The sequence below is a fragment of the Symphalangus syndactylus genome, chromosome 10, assembly GCF_028878055.3.
Source record: "Symphalangus syndactylus isolate Jambi chromosome 10, NHGRI_mSymSyn1-v2.1_pri, whole genome shotgun sequence".
Taxonomy (NCBI): domain Eukaryota; kingdom Metazoa; phylum Chordata; class Mammalia; order Primates; family Hylobatidae; genus Symphalangus; species Symphalangus syndactylus.
In genome coordinates, this window is record NC_072432.2 from 88,527,173 (window position 1) to 88,547,333 (window position 20,161).

The following is a 20,161-nucleotide window of genomic DNA, read 5'->3' on the forward strand; positions in this document are numbered from 1 at the left end:
CTTTCTTCATTCACCTGTTAACACCTGGATGGCTTCCCTGCCTTTCCCAGTGCATGTCAGAACTGTCTTCTTGCTAGGATCTATTCACTCATGCTCCTGCTTCCAGGTCTTAGGGTCTTAGAAATACAAATTCATGGCTGGACTCGGTGGCTCATGCCTCTAATCCCAGCACTTTGCGAGGCCGAGGCAACAGGATGGCTTGAGCCCAGGAGTTTGAAACCAGCCTGGGCAATATGGCGAAACTCCCTCTCTACAAAAAATAAAAAAGTTAGCCGGGCATGGTGGCATGCATCTGTGGAGGCTGAAGCAGGAGAACAGCTTGAGTCTGGGAGGTCAAGGCTGCAGTGAGCCGTGATAGCTCCACTGCACTCCAGCCTGGGCAGTAGAGCAAGAAAAGAAAAGAAAGAGAGAAAGAAAGAAAAAGAAGAAAAGAAAGAGAACGAAGGAAAGAGAGAGAAAGAAAGGAGACTGAGAAAGAAAGAAAAAGAAAAGAAAAAAAGGAGGGAGGCTGGGGAGCAGAAAGAGACCCTGAGGAAGAAAAGAGAAAGACAAATTTATTTAAATATCAAAACAAAAGAGAAACTGAACTAGTGGTAGAAGTTTCTACCATAGAAAGTTTTCAAATTATTGGCTATTTGGAGTCATGCGCGCTCCTTCTCTGTTGCTAAGGCCCCAAAAGATTGCAGCACACGAGGCAGCGCCGGGGAGGACCAGTGAGCTGCGCGGGCCCTGGCGGGGTAATTCGGAACACCCGCTTAGGAGGCGGGTTTACCAGGATTCTCATTCCAGCCCTGCCACTAATTGTTCAGGGTTCTCAAGGTCAAGCATGCACAAGAATCACTCGGAGGGCTTTTAAAACACAAATCGCCGGGCCCAACCCGAGTTTCGGAATATGTAGGGCCCATTTCTTTTTTCTTTTTTTTGATACGGAATCTCGCTCTGTCGCCAGGCTGGAGTGCAGTGGTGTGATCTCGGCTCACTGCAACCTCCCCCTCCCGAGTTCAAGCAATTCTCCCGCCTCAGCCTCCCGAGTAGATGGGATTACAGGTACCTGCCACTACGCCCAGCTAATTTCTTCTATTTTTAGTAGAGACGGGGTTTCACCATGTTGGCCAGGCTGGTCTCGAATTCCTAACCTTGTGATCCGCCCGCCTCGGCCTCCCAAAGTGCTGGGATTACAGGCGTGAGCCACCGCGCCCGGCCAAAATTTCTAAGAAGTTCTCAGGTGATTCTGACTGGCGCTGCTGGTGGGGGATCCCACTTTGAGAAACACCCTCTGCTGTGTGAGCAGCTGCCTCCCCGGTACATTCGGAATAATCATAGTAGGTTTAAAGTTTGCTGGGGCTGGGATTCAGCTGATACCTGGCACCTGGAGCCCTTGACACAGTTCGTGGCGCACGGAATACGAGCTCTTGTTGGATGGCGCACAAACGAGAAGCAAACCTGGGGCAGGACCCCGGGGCCCATGGCTGCCCCGCCGCGTTTTCCCCTCCGGGGCAGGCCTCTGGGCTCCGAGCGCTCCAGGCGGGCGCGCAGCACATTCCGGTTCCATGCACCCGCCGCCCGCGGCTCTGCTAATGCCTGTCGTCTTCGGGGTGACTAGGACCCTCCAATCTTTTTCCGCGCTGAAAGCCTGGCCGCAAAGACCGCACCCCCGGGGCGGGCTGAGACGCAGAGAAGCCGGGGCGCCCCTTTGCCGGTCCGCCCGGAGTTCCCGGGCCCGCAGCAGGCTGGGGACACGGCGGGACCCGCTGCACCTGGTCCGGGCGGGGCGGGGCGGGCGCGTTAGTGTAGCTGGGGGAGGTCCCGCCCCGGCCCCACCCTCCTGGCCGTCCGGTGGGGAAACCCGGGAGCGGCCCCGCGGCGCGGCTGCGGCTGCGGCTCTGCCTCGGCGCGACAGGTAAGCGGCAAAAGGAGCCCGCGACCCTCTCCCCGGGAGGGCCCCCCTCAGCTCCCCCACTGCTCGGACTTCCCTCCCGCGGAGCTCGCTTCTGCCGAGTCCTCGCTCTCACCTCCTCCTCCGCCAGCCTTCGCCTCTTCCTCTTCCTCCTCACCACCCCCGACAGTAAAATGAAGGGGCTGGGCCAGGCTGGTCCCTCCTGCCTTCGCTCTCTGCTGGTCGCGGTGGCTTGTAGCTCCTCCCTCGGTAGGACCCCCCTCCACCTTGGCGCTTACGAGATGAATGAGGAGCCCAGACCTCTGGAACTTGGAGGGGTGAGAGGGGGACAAGCCAGAGCCAGGGCTCCACACCCTCTTCCCCTCACCCACCCATGCGCTGCATTCCTTCTGTGCCCTGTCTCCCCAGATCGGGCCACCCCATGTGCTCTGGTACGGCAACTCTTCCAGAGAGGTTTCCTCCTGCCCTGCCACGTTGCGCCTGAGCAGACGGGGACAGGGAGGAGAAGCCTCGCTGGTGGAGGTCGGTCTGAGCCCTGCTTGAATTCCCTCCCGAGCCTGGGGGCTTTTGGGGGTGGGGAGGGATCTGCCTCCTGCTGTGGGGAAATGGAATCTGTTGGGTGTTCATGACTGTGACTGTCACCGACTTCCCTATTTCCTCAGTTCAGATTCCCAGGCTGACAAAAAGGAGAAACAGCTTTTACTTGCACCCAGGGCCAATCATCGCAGACCCAGACCTCTGCAGAGGGTAGGATGGGGCTCTTCTGTGTATGGGGGTGGAGGGTGGTCAGTTTGCCAGCAAAGCTTACAACAGACCCCTTCTAGCAGCGGACAACCCATTGTAGCACTCTCAGAAAGGGTGTTAACTCTGCTCTGAGCTTGCCCCCAGGCCCACACACACACAATTTACAGGCACTGGGTGAGGTTCATAGTTCTGGACACACCAAAGAGCCTCGAGGACTTTTGCGCCTTCTACCAGAGATGTATGTGCACCACACAGGCCCTATTCTCCGCTCCAGACAGATGAGCTGTCTCCCTTCCCATCAAAGGAAAGGTTAAGAAGGATGAGACAGGGAAATTCATGTGATGATGAAAACCAGGTCAGGTGAGGGGTTTGAAATATGCTTTGGTTCCGACCACATGTGGTGGCTCATGCCTGTAATCCCAGCACTTTGGGAGGCTGAGGCTGGTGGATCATCTGAGGTCAGGAGTTTGAGACCAGCCTGGCCAACATGGAAAAACCCCATCTCCACAAAAAATACAAAAAAATTAGCCGGGCATGGTGGCAGGCACCTGTAATTCCAGCTACTTGAGAAGCTGAGGCAGGAGAATTGCTTGAACCTGGGAGGCAGAGGTTGCAGTGAGCCGAGATCGCACCATTGCATTCCAGCCTGGGCAATAAGAGCAAAACTCTGTCAGAAAAAAAAAAAAAAGAAAGGAAAAGAAAATAAAAGAAAAAAAGAAAGAAAGGAAAGAAAGATGTTTTGATTCCAATTGCCTAGCAGGAGCCAGTAGCATTGCAGGCATTTCCCTAGCTCCAGTTCCTTAATGGTGCCATGCACTTTAGGAACCCAGAGGTAATCAGAGAAAGCTGCTTCCGGGGGCACCAGGGCAGAGAGCAGGACAGGACCCTCAAAAGAAAGAGGGAAGTGTGCAGGAGACGGGGCTGCTCAAGATGACCTCACCTCAGTAATGCTGCCCACAGTCCTACAGTGGGCGGAACAGCTGACTCCTACCCGTAGCAGCATGGAAGAGCTCTGGGCAGAGAAGGGGAGACCCTGATGTGTGTCAGGTGCCCTGTGAGATCAGAAACATATTTGCCCAAGTTCAGCTGGAAGAAGTGGGGACAGGAAATATGAGCATGAACTTAGTCCATGCAACCATTGCCTCGAACAGACCTCAGGACCAGGAGGGGCCGCTAACCCTAGGGCTGAGGGCCTCTCAGTGCAGGGAGGCAGTGAGTATCATGGAGGCAGGCAGCTGACTCAGCCCTGTCACTAACTTCGATATATAATCTTAGCCAAAACACATAAACACTCCCTGGGTGGGGAGCAAATGAGAAGGTGTATATGAAGTGTTTTGGCAAAGCTCCAAGCACCAGTCAAATGCAAGACAATGTGATGTCATAGTTAAGAGAGTGGGCTTTGGAGATACATAGGCCTGAATGCAAATTCTGCCTCTGCCACATTTCTAGCTGTATGACCTTGGTCAAGTTACTTGACCTCCCTGTGCTTCAGTTTCCTTCTGTGTAAAACAGAGAAGATTTGATTTGGTAAGCAGTAATATTTAAAATGGTGATGGTATTCTTCTTAACATTTTCTGGCTCCCACGGATGTGTTCCGACATCTCCAGCCCTGGAAGTGATGCTGAAGACCAGGCTGGGTGTGTCCATGCCGTAGCTTGGGTAAACTCAGTTCTTTACACAGCCCTCTGCCCCTTTCTGGGAAAGCCCAAATGTTCATTCTCATTTGATAGGGACGAGAGTGAGGATTTGAATAAGCAGGAGGTTAAGTGCAGGGCAGTGCCTGTCTCTGTGTCGAGCTCAATGCTGTAATTGTGCTGTGTAAAAGGCCTATGTGGTGAACAAGGGTGAGCTCACTCCAGGGAGGAGAAGGACTGTTAGAAGTCTTTTGTGGCACCTGACAGCCCTGTGGGGTCAGCTTATTCTCTTGTACCCTGAACAACCTGGTCCTAAGGCCTAGGTAGAGATTTGAAGGAAGAAAGCAACCCAGTCCTCAGCTCTGCACATAATAGAGAATGAAGAACAGACTAGCAAAATAGCATTGCCATACATGTCAAGGCAGAGGGGTGCGACAGGGATTGGAAGGCCAGGATTGGCCAGGAAGAACATTCTGGAGACAGAAGTTTGGGGAGCAAGACTCAAGGATTGGGAAGGAGAAGGAAACAGGATCTAGGTGGTCTAGCGTCTGGGCCTGCTGGTTCTCCCTTCTCCATGATATTTAGTGGGGAAGTCCCACATAAGGAAAGCACAGGTATTAGAGAAACTTGGGAACAAATAACACCTAGAAACTGTGGCAGCAAGATGCACCTTAGTCTAGGAAGCCTTCTTGAAAGAGGGGAGTCTCTGGTAAGAATTTGAAAGAAAAGAAATATGGCTTGCTTGGCAAGAATATAAGGGAAAGGCTTTGAGGAAGAAAAGATAGCCAGCGAGTGCCAAGCATCTGGTTGGGCTTGAGGGTGAGCAGCAAACAGGAAGCAACCCGGCCAGCCCCTCTGTGTTTCTGCCACAGTCAAACAGTGCTCAAGGAATATGAATATGGCTGTCCTGATTGTGAAAGAGAGAGAGGGGCCCGAGGCAAAGGAGGCTGACAGGCAGCTCCTGCTGATCCTCCAGATGCTGGTTGATAAAGGCGCAATTTCAAATGAAGGTTTTGAAAGCAGAAAGGACGGTGAGGAACCAGGAGGCAGGGAATGAATCAGCAGGACTTGGAAGCAGGTGTGGGGTGAACCTGAAATTGAGACAGGATTAAAAAGGACCTGTCTAAGAGTGGGACAGGGGCTGGCTTGTTTCACGGACTTCAGTGCTTCTGGCAGCAATGGGGAAATTGGGAAGGCTGGCTAGCGGAGGAGGCTGGGCACAGACCCTGAGCCCAGGGGATGGTACAGTGAGTAGCCAGTGGCCCCGGGGGAAAGTTCTGCAGCCAAGAGCAGACTGGGGGATGAGGAGAGAAGAAAAATTCAGTTCTAGTCTCTCCCATTAACCCCCCTTCCCAATTTGAAGACTGGCCCAAGAGGCCTTCGGGAATACCCCTCCTGTCTTCCACTCTTCTCATCACTTCCCTGTCCTTTCTCTGTCCTTTCCCCCAACTGCCCCCCTTAAGCCCAGTCTGGTTGTCACCAAGGCTTCTAGGTGATGAGAGAATCCCACCTCATCTCCACCTGGAACCCTCCCTCCACTTCTGCACTCCTAGGGATGAACCGTTGCACACTCCTGCCCCACCTGGCAGGGCCTACAGGGTCTCCAGTGAAAAACCTGTGAACTGTTGAACCTCCTGTTTGGTGGCATATTATTTTGATTTTTGGTGACTTTTTCTTGGAATAAGTCAACAAATATTAACCAAGTGCCTACCACATGCCAAGCGCTGCTCTAGGTATACAGTGGTGAGCAAAGTTGGGTTGAGTTTTTCAATAGAAAATCCATGTTTGGGTAATTTAAGCTTAAAATATCATGCAAACAGGCTGGGCGCATTGGCTCACACATGTAATCCTAGTACTTTGGGAGGCCGAGGCAGACAGATCACTTGAGGTCAGGAGTTCAAGACTAGCCTGGCCAACATGGCGAAACACTGTCTCTACTAAAAAAATACAAAAATTAGCCGGACGTGGTGGCCGGCGCCTGTAATCCCAGCTACTTGGGAGGCTGAGGGATAAGAATCGCTTGAACCCAGGAGTCGGAGGTTGCAGTGAGCCGAGATCCCACCACTGCACTCCAGTATGGGCAACAGAGTGAGACTCCATCTCAAAAAAAAAAAATTATGCAAACATAAAATGAACCTTGATATGTTGGGGGAACTTGATAGACTAGCTACAGAAATAATTTTCAGTGTATCTTCCTGGGAAAATAAGCCACAGTATTGCAGCTTGAGTCTTGGGGAAAAGCTGAAGTGTCTTGAAGGTGTAATTATGGGGAAAAATAAAAACCTCCCACATTCTGTGATCAAAAGGGTCAGGGGTGGGAGGAGGGCTTTGGAGGAGATAATTTGCTCTTCTGTTCACAGTATGAGTACAGAGGACTTGAGATGAGTGCTGTGTTTGATGGAGAGAAAGTGCTTATGAGGAAGAAAGGACAGTCATTTGGCCAAACAGCCTCTCAGCCCCATTTCCCCCAGCAGTAGTGTGAAATTAACCTGCCCCCTCCCCAATATGTCTAGCTCCACACACCTGTGCCCGTGGTAAGAGTGGTGACAGTTATCACTTTCCAAAGAAACTTGTAATTGAGCCCTCCTCTGAGTAACTTGAGCAAATATCCCTGTGGTAAGGACTGCTTGCTTCCTGCTGCCACGTCTAAGGAGGTGACCAGCTCAGCTGATAAACAGAAAGAAACATTGTTACAAAGAGGCCACCTGGCCAGCTAGGGTGTGTTCTGGATGGCTGACTCTGACATTCACAAAAGCTAAGGCTGCCTGGGACTTCCAGTTTCCAGTTTCTGCATCTTTAAAGCATTTGTATCCTTGAGTGGGAGGAGGGCAAATGCCAGGAAGGGGATCAAAGGGTGGAGTGGGGGAGGCTCAGGGAGGACAGGCCTGGTCCCCAAATTCCCTACTCAACCTCCAAGGGTACGAGTGTGGTAAACAGAGTAGTAGTCTAGGAGTTGGGAGATCGGGTTCTGCTCCTGAGAGCCACTAGCTGTGTGTTGCTAGAGAAGTCACCTAACCACTCTGGCCTCGCTGTTGATAAAATGAGGGTGTTAGACTCACAGACAGACCTAGTCAAAACAGCAAGCTAATGTGTAATGGCAGAATATCCTGTAAGTCAAGTATTTCTTGCAGTAAGTGCATTCAGAACATCATTTAGTGAAGCCAGTGCTCCACATTTAACCCCTCCAGCCTCATCTCATTTAACAAGAGTTTGTTGGACTAGCCAGGCCTGATGGCATGCACCTCTGTAGTTCCAGCTACTCAGGAGGCTGAGATAGGAGGATTGCTTGAGCCTGGGAGGTCAAGGCTGCGGAAAGCTGTGTTCATGCTACTACACTTCAGCCTGGGTGACAGAGTGAGACCCTGTCTCCAAGAGAAAAAAAAAAAAAAAGTTTATGGAACACCTGCTATGTGTAAAACTTGTGCTAGACTTTGTAGGTGATAAAAAGCTGAAAACAGCGTGGCCTCTGTGGTCCAGGAGTCCATAAACGCATGGCGGGCTGTGATGAGACTGGAGTACAAATAAAAATCGGGTGCTAAGGAGGCAAAGCAGGGAAGAGATGAATTCTGCTGGGAGATCTGAGAAGGCTTTTTGGAGGGAGGCTAGAATATAAACTGCGGGGTTTAGACTGTGTCACTGGCTTTCAAACTTCTATGACTTGACCAAAGTGAGAAATATACTTTATAGCAAGACCTGGTACCTGTGTATATGTGACAGGGCATCCCAAAAATCTTAGGGCAGTTTTATAATTTAATCATATTACAAGCATAAATTCTACAAACCATAAAAACTATCATTTGAAAATTGAATCATTTAAACTTTTTTTGTCTTTAGTTGTACAAATTTTGAATAACAAATTTATCATTTTAATTTTGTATCAGGCAGTGTGTATCTTTAACAGACTGAAACAAACATTAAAATAAAAGTTTACTTTTCAGGCTGGACGTGATGGCTCACACCTGTAATCCCAGCACTTTGGGAGGTCAAGGCAGGAGGATTGCTTCAGCCTAGGAGTTGAAGACCAGCCTGGGCAGCATAGTGAGACCCCATCTCTACCAAAAAATAAAAATTAGCCAGTCGTGGTGACACACACCTATGGTCCCATCTACTCCAGAGGCTGAGGCAGGAGGATCCTTTGAGCCCAGGAGGTCAAGGCTGCAGTGAGCTGAGATTGCGCCACTGCACTCCAGCTTAAGGAACAGAATGAGACCCTGTCTCCAAAAGAAAAGAAAGAAAGAAAAAACGAATACTTGCCTGTGTTACATGTGATATGTGATGCACTTTGATATTTTCTTTTTCATTCTATTCTGGGTTTTTAAAATTTATTTATTTTTATTTTTTGAGACAGGGTCTCGCTCTATTGCCTAGGTTGTAGTGCAGCAGCATGATCATAACTAACTATAGCCTCAACCTCCTGGGCTCAAACAGTCCTCCGGCACCAGCCTCCCAAGTAGCTGAGATTACAGGCGTATGCCACCACACCCAGCTAACTGGTCTCTTTTTGCTAACTGGTCTTTTTTTTTTTTTTTTTTGAGACAGAGTCTTGCTCTGTCACCCAGGCTGAAGTACGGTGGTCCTATTTCTGCTCACTGCAACCTCCAGCTCCTAGGTTCAATCAATTCTTCTGCCTCAGTTTCCTGAATAGTTGGGATTACAGGCACCTGCCACCATGCCTGGCTAATTTTTGTATTTTTAGTACAGATGGGGTTTCACCGTGTTGGCCAGGTTGGTCTTGAACTCCTGGCCTAATGTGATCTGCCCACCTTGGCCTCCCAAAGTGCTGGGATTTCAGGTGTGAGCCACTATGCCTGGTCCTAACTGGTCTTTTAAAGAAATTTTTGAATGCTGATTTGCAACACTCTGAATTTATTTTATAATATCACGATGGATTGTAATCAGCAGTTTGATACAAGCTGGGCTGGGTAAAGCCTCAGTTCCTTACACCAATGAGAGAAGGTAAGTTTGTGTTCTGGCTGGTGGGGCCAGGGAAGCAAATCCCATTTGTTCAATCTAGGCAGGCTTTTCAGAGAGGATTTCTGGCATCATCTCTGGATCAAAGCCAAGGATGGTCTGAGGAGTTGCAGGCCCAAGGGAACCTGGAGGAAAAAGACTTGGGAAAACATGCTGAGCCACAGCGAGAGGGAAATGAGTGGATGGGGGCTGCGGGCACACTTGCCAGGAAAGCAGGAGGCCAGGTGTGGGAGCCCAAAGGTGAGGGAGATACACAAGACTCCAGGGGCAGATCTCGTGAAGCTCTGTACTTGAAAGAATAGCAAAGAATAGCAGCTATTCTTTCTCCAAGGCTGGCGGAGGGGCGACCTCCAGGACCTTGCTAACCACACTTCTGGGAATCATCTCCTACACAGGGAGCAAAAATCCTTAACCCCAAAGTCCTGTGGCTTGCACTAGATTGTGTGTCTCTTCTAAGGGACTCTTTCCTGTTGCCCTCATGCTAAGCAAACAAACTAGAGAACGAGTGCCTCACCACCAAGGCTAATCCCAGGTGTCTCATTTCGGTTCAGGATGTGGTTAGTACTTTGAGGAACTGCAGGTTTGAGAGAGAAAGCTTCAGGCAGCCAGATGGGATTGAGAGATTAGATGCCTAGGAAGAGCTCAATTTAACCCTAGATTTCTTTCTCCAGGGAAAATAAAAGAAGCAAAAACAGACCCTGCTGTGAGGGACCACGAGGCAGTGCCAGGATGAAAGAGTTGGAGTAACCTAGGTGATTCTGAGTGAATCAGGCAGGAAGCCTTCCTGGAGGGGGTGAGTCTTGAGCACTGGCAACAGCTAGTAACTACAATCTTACCACGCCTTTGTTTCTAACTGTGCTCCCTCTTTCTTGCTGGAGTGGGAAGGTAGATGGAAAGTAGCGGGGAGGCCGAGGCGGGCGGATCACGAGGTCAGGAGATCGAGACCGTCCTGGCTAAATATGGTGAAACCCCATCTCTACTAAAAATACAAAAAATCAGTCGGGCATGGTGGCAGGCGCCTGTAGTCCCAGCTACTCGGGAGGCTGAAGCAGGGGAATGGCGTGAACCCAGGGGGCCATGCTTGCAGTGAGCCGAGATTGCGCCACTGCACTCCAGCCTGGGAGACAGAGCAAGACTCCGTCTCAAAAAAAAAAAAAAGAAAGTAAGTAGCGGGGAAGATGCAGCCTGCAGGACGGTTCAAAGCTGTCATGGCAAACACTCCCCCATTCTGCAGGCCTCTGTGTGGGCTTAGCCGGGACAGTTCCAGAACTGATGAGGTGTCTAGCTCAAGCGAATCCCCTTGTGCTAGCCCCAGCATAGCTCAACCTCTGTGACAAGAAACTCCTGCTACACCGAATCCCCATTTCTTCCCCGAAGCCTTCCTCAAGCCCACAGGGAACTCTACCTCTCTCAGCTTAGCACTTACTGTCTATATTATTCTGCTTTAATTTTATTCATTTTTGAATAAGTAATATAGTCAGGGTTCAAAGTACAAAAGAGTATTCAGTGAAAGGTCCTTTTCCTGCTCCTGAATCTCCCCTGGTCAGGTGCTTCCTTCACCTGGTCAGTGCTATCAGTTCTCGTTCTCCAATAAGATTTTCAAATCCCTTGGGGAAAGGAATTGAGCCTTTGTGTCCCTCTGTGTACCAGACAAGGTAAACTGTCCCACCCCATCACCCAAGGGGGTCTTCCTAGCACCACACCCTCCCTCTTCCATCCACACTGCTATTAACTCTCCTTGGTCAGACTCCGAATGGGTCATCCAGCTGCCAAGCAGGTCCCTTTCCAAGATACCCTCCACCACTGTCAGATTGTTCTTCCTGTAATGCTGGGCTCCCAGCTTAACGCTTTATTACTCCCCATGCCTTGGGTCAAGGGCAAATGCTCCTCAGCATGATGAACAAGGCCCTCAGGACTTGATTTCAGCCACCTCTGTAGGCCCAATTTCTGCTACTCCTGCCATACCAGACTGCTTACAGTTCTGTGACTGGCTCTTCTGTCTCCCACCTCTAGACCATTGCAGGTACTGTGCCTTCTGCCTGAAATGTGCTCACCTCGTCTCGCTGACTCCTACCCGCCGGTTAGTGCTCGGCCCAAGTTTCTGCCCCCGTGAGATTTCTTCACAGATGTTGCCCTCCCCCATTTGCTGAGTTTCCTGCATGCCATCTCCTTCAGCACTCAAGGGTACCTCTTTGATTCTGCTTCTCACAGGGTAATCTCTGTTTAAAATCTGATGCCTCCAATTGACTGTAGGATCCTTGAGGGCTGGCCTTGCACTTCTCTGTGTCCCCCGCCTCTTGCAGAGTACTACTGGTAGAGGCAGTTATTCAGTAAATACTGGTGGAATAAACAAATCTCTCCTATCTCCTAGACAATAGTTAAACAAAATAGATGCTCAAAGAGATTTCTTTTGTTTGATTTTTGACAGTGCTGCTGAATCTGATGTTATAAAAGAAGCCACATTTCTACCCCAGTCCAGAGTGAATCCAGCTCCCCACTTGAAATCACGATGGCCACATACCCCCAAGGTCTCAGACACCAGGCCTCTCCACAGGCAGGAGCTTGTGTGTTTAAACAATAGCATTAAATAGTACAACCAGAGTTATTTTTAAGCAAAACATGCAGGGAGTAATGAACGTGGCTTTGGCCAAGGGCCAGGTGCTTGAGGATAAGTGCTGGGAAGTGAAGCAGGGATTTATTATAATAAGAAATAGTTGATACCATTTATTGAGGGCTTAGTATGACAGGTGCTCTGCCAAACATTTTACCTACATTATCTGATTTAATCCTCCCCACAACCCTGTGAGTTAGGTATTAGTTGCCCCCACTTTATAGATGAGGAAATTGAGGCTTACAGGGATTAAGTAAATCACCCAAGGGTCACACAGCTGCTAATGATCAAAACTAACACTTTGTGGGAACTTAACATGTGCAGAGACTGCTAAGCTTTGTCCATGAATTTTGCAGGGAAGGAACATAATCCTTATAACAACCCTAGGAGGTAGGTGCTACTACTAGAAGAGGAAGAACTGGAATTTGTGCCCGGGTCCTGATGTCTAGTGCTTAACCAGTGAGCTTATGTGTCCAGAACTCTGCACAGAAAGTTCTGCAAGCATTCATCCTCTAGGGCATGGATCCACATGCCTGGGGGTGGAGCCTGGTGAATGCCCATGCCCAGCCCTGCCGGGAATGTCTTGTCATGAAATCTTAGGTTTCTGTTAAATTCTTTTTTATTAAATATGAGTAGATTACAGATAACTTTTATTTATTTATTTTTAGAGACAGAATCTCTCTCTCGCCCATGCTGAAGAGCAGTGATGCGATTATAGCTCACTGCAGCCTTAACCTGCTGGGCTCCAGCAGTCCTCCTGCTTCAGCCTCCCAAACAGCTAGGACTATAGGTGTGCACCACTATGCCTCGCTAATTTTTAAAATTTTTTATTGAGATGGACTCTCAATACGTTGAGCAGACTGGTCTTGAACTCCTGGGCCCAAGCGATCCTCCCACCTCAGCCTCCCAAAGTGCTGGGATTACACCATGCTCGGCCAAGAAATATTTATAAAATACGTATAGGGTATAAAGAATTACAGTCCACCAGCAGCCACCATCCACTTCCAGAAAAAAACACTTTGAAGTCCCCCATTACCCATCTCTAATCCTGTACCATTTTCTTCATCTTCAGAAACTGGTTATATCATTTCTTTAGCTTTCTTTTTTTCATGGGGGGATGGAGTCTTGCTCTGTTGCCCAGGCTGGAGTGCAGTGGCATGATCCCAGCCTACTGCAACCTCTGCCTCCCGGGTTCAAGTGATTCTCCTGCCTCAGCCTCCCAAGTAGCTGGGATTACAGGCATGCGCTACCATGCCCAGCTAATTTTTGTATTTTTAGTAGAGACAGGGTTTCACCATGTTGGCCAGGCTAGTCTTTAGCTTTCTTTATAGCTTTATCACATATTCGTATTCATGAACAAGACGCTGTTTAATTGAGCATGTTTTTACATTTTCTGTAAGTGGAATCATACTGTACATATCCTTTCGTCACTTGCTTTTTTCACTCAACAACACATCCACATTGTCGCATGGAGAAGTGGTTCATTCTTGGTCATCACCGTAGAGCACTGCATGGTATGGGTATTTGGCACTTTATTTATTCATTCTGCTGGTGGACTTAAAGGTTTTACCAGTGAAATGCAATTATGAAAGTGAGATGTTGCCATTTAAGTCAGTGCTGGCTTAAATGTTCTTGTACATACCTCTTGGTTTGCATGTACCAGAGTTTGTCTGGGATATAAAATGAGGAGTGGAATTGCTGGCTCAGGCTGTGTTCATTTTAAATTTTTCTTGATAATACCAAGTTGTTTCCCAAAGCTAGAATGATTAAATCTCATGAGTTTAACGATTAAATCTCATGTAGTGTTTCAGTGTTCCAGTGACTCTAGATCCATGCATATTAGGATCTTAGGGCAGGAAAGAAACACTGCCTCCAGTCTCCTCATTTTATGGATGCAGGAAATGTAGATACAGAAAAGTTGTGGCCAATAAGGTGATGCCACCACTCAGCAACTTAGCCTGGCCTCGAACCCGAAGCACCCGACTCCCTCCTTGCCCTGTGTTGGCTCACTTCTCTCTCTCGTCCCCTCCTTTCTCAGGCTGAGGCCCCAGCTTGTGGCCACCACAACGTATCAAGCTATTTCCAGGGTTGGGTTCAGGACTCAGAGCTGACGCAGCTGGGGTCCCCCTTGGTTCTGGAGGATGAGGCTCCTCCGCAGACGCCACATGCCCCTGCGCCTGGCCATGGTGGGCTGCGCCTTTGTGCTCTTCCTCTTCCTCCTGCATAGGGACGTGAGCAGCAGGGAGGAGGCCACAGAGAAGCCGTGGCTGAACTCCCTGGTGAGCCGGAAGGATCACGTCCTGGACCTCATGCTGGAGGCCATGAACAACCTTAGAGATTCAATGCCCAAGCTCCAAATCAGGGCTCCAGAAGCCCAGCAGACTCTGTTCTCCATAAACCAGTCCTGCCTCCCTGGGTTCTATACCCCAGCTGAACTGAAGCCCTTCTGGGAACGGCCACCACAGGACCCCAATGCCCCTGGGGCAGATGGAAAAGCATTTCAGAAGAGCAAGTGGACCCCCCTGGAGACCCAGGAAAAGGAAGAAGGCTATAAGAAGCACTGCTTCAATGCCTTTGCCAGCGACCGGATCTCCCTGCAGAGGTCCCTGGGGCCAGACACCCGACCACCTGAGTAAGTAGCACCCAGAGTCCTTGTAGGGAGACCAGGGCTTTGCTAAAGGCATGGCTAGTATGGCCAGGGCCATAGATCAAGGGCCAGAGAAAGAGTTGAAGGGAATTTTATAATATGGGCAAGGATCTCCTCTGTGCCTCACTTCTTTCCCAGAGCAACTGTGCTGATCCCAGGGGTTGTGATTCAAGGGTATTATGGTCAGGCCAGAGGCCCAGGGAGACCTGTGAGAGTGAAATGCAATTATGAAAGTGAGATGATGTGGAAGAAGGAACTCAGCCTGGCACCAGGACCTAGCACAGGGTGACTGGGGCGACCTGATACCAAGCTGTGGTTTCAGTACTCCTCTACTGAGGCCTGCCCCAGAGACTGTGGGACTCTAATGCTGAGCTGTTTGGGGAGGGAGCATTTCTTAACAGCAGCCCTGGTGGCTAGGAATATCCTCACACCTGGTTTCCTCCAGTGAAGTCCCACAAGGCCACGAATTGATTCCAACCTTTATTTGAAGTTGTTTATAGCCTCAATCTTGCACAATGAGATATCACTTAGATCTTCGAGTGGCAGACTCCTCCCTCTAATGCCCCCATGGCTGCATTCCCATGATCCTCAAGTTAAAGACAGTGTGTCTTCCCCACTTAGCCTTTGTCTTTTCCAGCTCAAGTGTTATACCCTATTTGGCCTTTTCTCAAATGGCAGCCCTCATCCCCAGATTTCATGAGTCTTTAGGGCTGTGAACCTGAGGTTCTTGAGACTTGAGCCAAGTATGATAGCCCTAGAACAAGGGGCCACTTGAAGCTATCAGGAATTCCTCAGCAGAGAAGGGCACGGGGGCCTGGTGCAGTGGCTCATGCCTATAATCCCAGCACTATGGGAGGCTGAGGTGGACGGATCACTTGAGGCCAGGAGTTTGAGACCAGCCTGGCCAACATGGTGAAAGCCTGTCTCTACTAAAAATACAAAAAATTTAGCCCAGCATGGTAGTGGGTGCCTGTAATCCCATCTACTCAGGAGGCTGAAGGACAAGAATCGCTTGAACCTGGGAGGTGGAAGGTTGCAGGGAGCTAAGATCACACCACTGCACTCCAGCCTGAGTGACAGAGCAAGACTCTGTCTCAAAAAAAAAAGAGAGAGAAGAGCACTGGGTGTGACAGCAGCCAGTGGAGGAAGCCGGGGAATCTCTCTGGAGGGTCCCCAAGAAATCCTCTGACCAGCAGAGGAGGTCAAGGAAAGGGTGTGAGGTCACATGATTCCTTGAGATCCAAGATTCACACATTCCCACCCCCACCCTGAGATGGAGTGTCAAGAAGGTAGCAGCGTGGCCAAGTGCCACAGAGTGGCTGGAGTGGATGAAGATGGAAGAAAGGTCACAGGAAATTGCCTGTTTGTGATAGTGGTGTCAGATCACAGGGAGTTAATGAGAAAATGGATTAGAGAGGAACTGTACGCTGCAAAGGGAAGAGACTTTTCTTCTCATTGAGTATGGAAATCATAGTCACTTTTCTCAGATGTCAAATTTGGCCTTTATTACCTACCCCTCTGGGACCTCTGGATTGGATTACATTTTATGCAGTTCACATATTACGGAGGAAAAGAGCCAGCCCTGGGAACTCCTAGCCTGAGAGCAGACAGCAGATGAAAGAAGGGGGTGGAGGAGCCTCAGCATCACAGCTGGGGCACTGAGCCAGCTCTGTGGGGATGGATTTTGGAGTGGTTTGGCTAGAACCTGTGCAGAGGCTCAGGGTGGGTGGCAGATACCGGGGGAGACAGGAACAGGGAACAGCTGTTCCCACCTGCTACAGAGAATGTAGGCTGTGGTTCAGAGGAGTGGAGGATGGTCTGGGGGAGTCTCTGGACGGGGCCCTCCCCACACCTGGCACTCCCAGGGACCAGAAGAACTTTGTCCGTACTTTCATACTTCCAGGTGTGTGGACCAGAAGTTCCGGCGCTGCCCCCCACTGGCCACCACCAGCGTCATCATTGTGTTCCACAACGAGGCCTGGTCCACACTGCTGCGAACAGTGTACAGCGTCCTACACACCACCCCTGCCATCTTGCTCAAGGAGATCATACTGGTGGATGATGCCAGCACGGAGGGTGAGGCTGGAGGGGCCCAGAGGAGGGGGCCGGGGTCTCCCCTGGGCACTCAAAGGAGGAGGGCATGTCCTTTCAAGGGAGCAGGCACCACCTCAGAGCCTGTTGCCTGGCATCACAGCTCATCTTAAAGGCCAGGAGCAGGAAGAAGTCAGGTAGGGGCAGGTAGACCATGCTTCCTTCATGCCTCAGCCAAAGAGCTCCAAGAGCTTTTCAGCTCTGGCTTCAAGACTCCCTGAATGCTGCCAAGGCCAAACCTAACTCAGAAATGCTGGAAGAGCCAGGGCAGAGAGTAGGGACAGGCCATCACCTCTGTTTCCTACCCACTGGGCCACTCTTCTGCTCTTGAAGACTCCCCAACCAGCCCTTTTTGCCATAGCTGTTGATAGATAAGTGGGGTTGCTCATCAAACTTCCAGCCTTCGGTTCCACAAACATCTACTCAGTACTGTGTGCCTGGCTCTGACCCAGGCAGAGGGGATGCCATGACAAAGGAGACAGACCCTGCCCTGAAAATACTAAAAACTCCCATAGGTCAGAAGCCTCTTTTTTTTTTTCTTTTTTTTTTGAGATGGAGTTTCGCTCTTGTTGCCCAGGCTGGAGTACAATGGTGCGATCTCAGCTCACCACAACCTCCACCTCCCGGGTTCAAGTGATTCTCCTGCCTCAGCCTCCCGAGTAGCTGGGATTACAGGCATGCGCCACCACGCCCAACTAATTTTGTATTTTTAATAGAGATGGGGTTTCTCCATGTTGGTCAGGTTGGTCTCGAACTCCCGAACTCAGGTAATCTGCCTGCCTCAGCCTCCCAAAGTGCTGGGATTACAGGCATGAGCCACCGTGCCCGGCCAGAAGCCTCTTACAACACTAGCCACAGTGCTGTGGCAGTGATGCACCTGTAACAGGTGTGAAAGGGCATGGACTGCAGAGTCCAACACCCAGAAATTCAAATCCCAGCTCTGATCTTTCCTAGCTCTGTGATCTTGGACAAGCATTTGGCCTCCCTGAACCTGTTTCCTCTTCAAAAAATGGGGGCAGACCGGGCACAGTGGCTCAAGCCTGTAATTTCAGCACTTTGGGAGGCTGAAGCGGACAGATCACTTGAGGTCAGGAGTTTGAGACCAGCCTGGCCAACATGGTGAAACCCCATCTCTACCCAAAATAAAAAAATAATTAGCTGGGTGTGGTAGTGTGCGCTTGTAGTCCTAGCTACTCGGGAGGCTGAGGCACAAGAATCACCTGAACCCAGGAGGCGTAGGCTGCAGTGAGCCAAGATGGCACCACTGCTTTTCCGCCTGAGAGACAGAGTGAGACTCCATCTCAAAAAACAAAACAAAAAAAAGGACTCATGCCTGTAATCCTAGCACTCTGGGAGGCCGAGGCGGGCAGATTGCATAAGGTCAGGAGTTTGAGACAGCCTGGCCAATATGGTGAAACCCCGTGTCTACTAAAAATACAAAAATCAGCCAGGCATGGCAGCACATGCCTGTAGTCCCAACCACTCGGGAGGCTGAGGCAGGAGAATCGCTTGAACCCAGGAGGTGGAGGTCGCAGTGAGCCGAGATCGTGTTACTGCACTCCAGCCTGGACTACAGAGCGAGACCATCTCAAAAAAAAAAAAAAAAAGAGCAGTTGAGTCCCTTACATAGTGGGTGAGGGATCTGAGATAGGTCATAAATGAGCTTCAGGTGCCACAGAGTGGCTGGCATCAAGTAAGAGTGTCACAACCATGCATTCCATTTTATTCATGGTACAGGAACAATGCACCATGGAGTATGTAGCCAGGAGGTGCCATTTCTGCCTGGCGTAGCTAGGGCTGGTCTGCAGTGGAGGCCAGATTGGAGCTGGGCCTTAAAGGATGAGTGTCTAAGAGAGAAGAGTGGATGAAGGGCATTCCCACAAGAGAATGGCATAAGCACAGTCCTAAAGACGTGAATGTGTTTGTTAAAGAGATCTGGTGTGGCTGAAGCTTAGGTTTGTTTAGGAAATGAGACTTAAAAGATGTTAAATTGGCCAGGGACAGTGGCTCACCCCTGTAATCCCAGCACTTAGGGAGGCTGAGGCGGGTGGATCACTTGAGCCCAGGAGTTCAAGACAGCCTGGGCAACATGTCAAGACCTTGTCTATAAAAATTACAAAAATTAGCCTGGCATGGTGGCATGTGCCTGTAGTCCCAGCTACTTGGGAGGCTGAGACAGAGCATGACCCCGTCTCAAAAAAAAAAATGTTGAATTGACATTCATGTCATGCTAAAAGCATTTATTTCGAAAGTAAGAAGGAGTCGTTGAAAGTGTTTCATCTGGATTGTGACCTCATTTCAGAAAGATGGCAGCTTTGGAGGAGGATAATCGGCAGGAAGAGAGGCAGAGGACTCACAGTCTGGAGAGGAAGTTCTTACACTCACTTGAGAGTAGGAGATGATGGGGCCAGGACTAGGAAAGGCTGTGGGACTGAGGCACCTTTAGGCTGAGAGTCTCCACAAGCTTAGCCCTCCTCGCAGGAGGCGTGTGGTGTCTGGGGCTCTCCCAGGTTGACCTCCTGTGCTCAAACTCCCAATAGTGAGGGCAGGAACTGACTCCACATTTCCCAGTGTAAGCGCTGGGGCCACTCCAGTAGAGCTGCTTCCTGTCCTTGTCCTCCCCCAGCCTCCCTCCTTCCTGTAGGTTAGGGGTGATGCTGAAAAGAAGACTAGGGCTGTGGAAGGAAGGGCTGAGTGTGAGCCCTGTTGAGTTCATTTCTTCAGGAAGCTCACATCTTCCCAGGGAAGACAGATACTTGGCAGCACTTATAAAGCAAGGCCAGACCAGCCTGGGCAACATAACTCAATCCCATCTCTACAAAAATAAAAAATTAGCAAGCGTGGTGGTATTTGCCTGTGGTCCCAGCTACTTGGGAGGCTGAGGTGGGAGGATCACTTGAGCCCAAGAAGTTGAGGCTGCAGTGAGCTGTGATTGCACCATTGCACTCCAGCATGGATGACAGAGTGAGACCTTGTCTCTAAAAAAGATACAAATAAAGTAAAATAGGCCAAGCACAGTAGCTCATGCCTGTAATCCCAGAACTTTGGGAGGCCGTGGCAGGAGGATTGCTTGAGGCCAGGAGTTCAAGACCAGCCTGGGCAATGTAGCAAGACCCCGTCTCTATAAAAAAATAGAAAAGTTAGCTGGGCACGATGGCATGTGCCTGTGGTTCCAGCTACTTGGAGGGCTGAGGTAGAAGGATTGCTTGAGCCCAGCAGGTTGAGACTGCAGTGAGCCTTGACTGTACCACTGTACTCCAGCCTAGGCAACAGAGTGAGACCCAGTCTCTAAAAAAAAAAAAATACATAAATCAAGGCAAGCAAGTATCAGGGATGCAATGACAGGGTCTGGTGGACAAGGAATGTATAGATTAGGCTTCTGGAAAGGGAAGGGTGAAGAGTTTGGCAGAGATGGGAGGAGCTTGGCAGTGATCTCTAGGGAATCTTTGTAGCAATGGAAAGGTTGTATGGAATGGAAGCAAGCATATTAGCAGTCCTTCCTCTCAAACTGGGTTCTTTCGTCATCTTTCTCCTCCTAACCCTATGCTACCCATCCTTCGGAAGCT

The 20,161-nt window shown here is 50.0% G+C and overlaps 2 protein-coding genes across 11 annotated transcripts in view; one reads left to right on the plus strand and one right to left on the minus strand.

Moving 5' to 3' along the window:
• Positions 1-2,076, minus strand: part of SLC4A8 (solute carrier family 4 member 8) — a 134,634-nt gene extending 132,558 nt beyond the window's left edge. The window contains exons 1-2 of the mRNA XM_063610481.1: positions 2,013-2,076; positions 1,363-1,757 (exon numbers count right to left, since the gene is read on the minus strand). Coding sequence (XP_063466551.1) covers positions 1,363-1,552 — 190 coding nt within the window. The 5' untranslated portion in view covers positions 1,553-1,757; positions 2,013-2,076. The remainder of the gene's footprint in view (positions 1-1,362; positions 1,758-2,012) is intronic.
• The window catches only part of GALNT6 (polypeptide N-acetylgalactosaminyltransferase 6), a 40,249-nt gene continuing 21,910 nt past the window's right edge, over positions 1,823-20,161 (plus strand). Inside the window, exons 1-6 of one of the 10 annotated variants that reach the window (XM_063610543.1) lie at positions 1,838-1,900; positions 2,560-2,644; positions 9,918-10,039; positions 11,260-11,458; positions 13,896-14,489; positions 16,408-16,580. In XM_063610543.1, coding sequence (XP_063466613.1) covers positions 13,999-14,489; positions 16,408-16,580 — 664 coding nt within the window. In that variant the 5' untranslated portion in view covers positions 1,838-1,900; positions 2,560-2,644; positions 9,918-10,039; positions 11,260-11,458; positions 13,896-13,998. Of the gene's footprint in view, positions 1,901-1,979; positions 2,420-2,559; positions 2,645-9,917; positions 10,040-11,259; positions 11,459-12,533; positions 12,648-13,895; positions 14,490-16,407; positions 16,581-20,161 lie in introns of those variants that run through there. The other 9 variants (XM_063610549.1, XM_063610548.1, XM_063610550.1 and 6 more) reach the window with 9 other exon arrangements.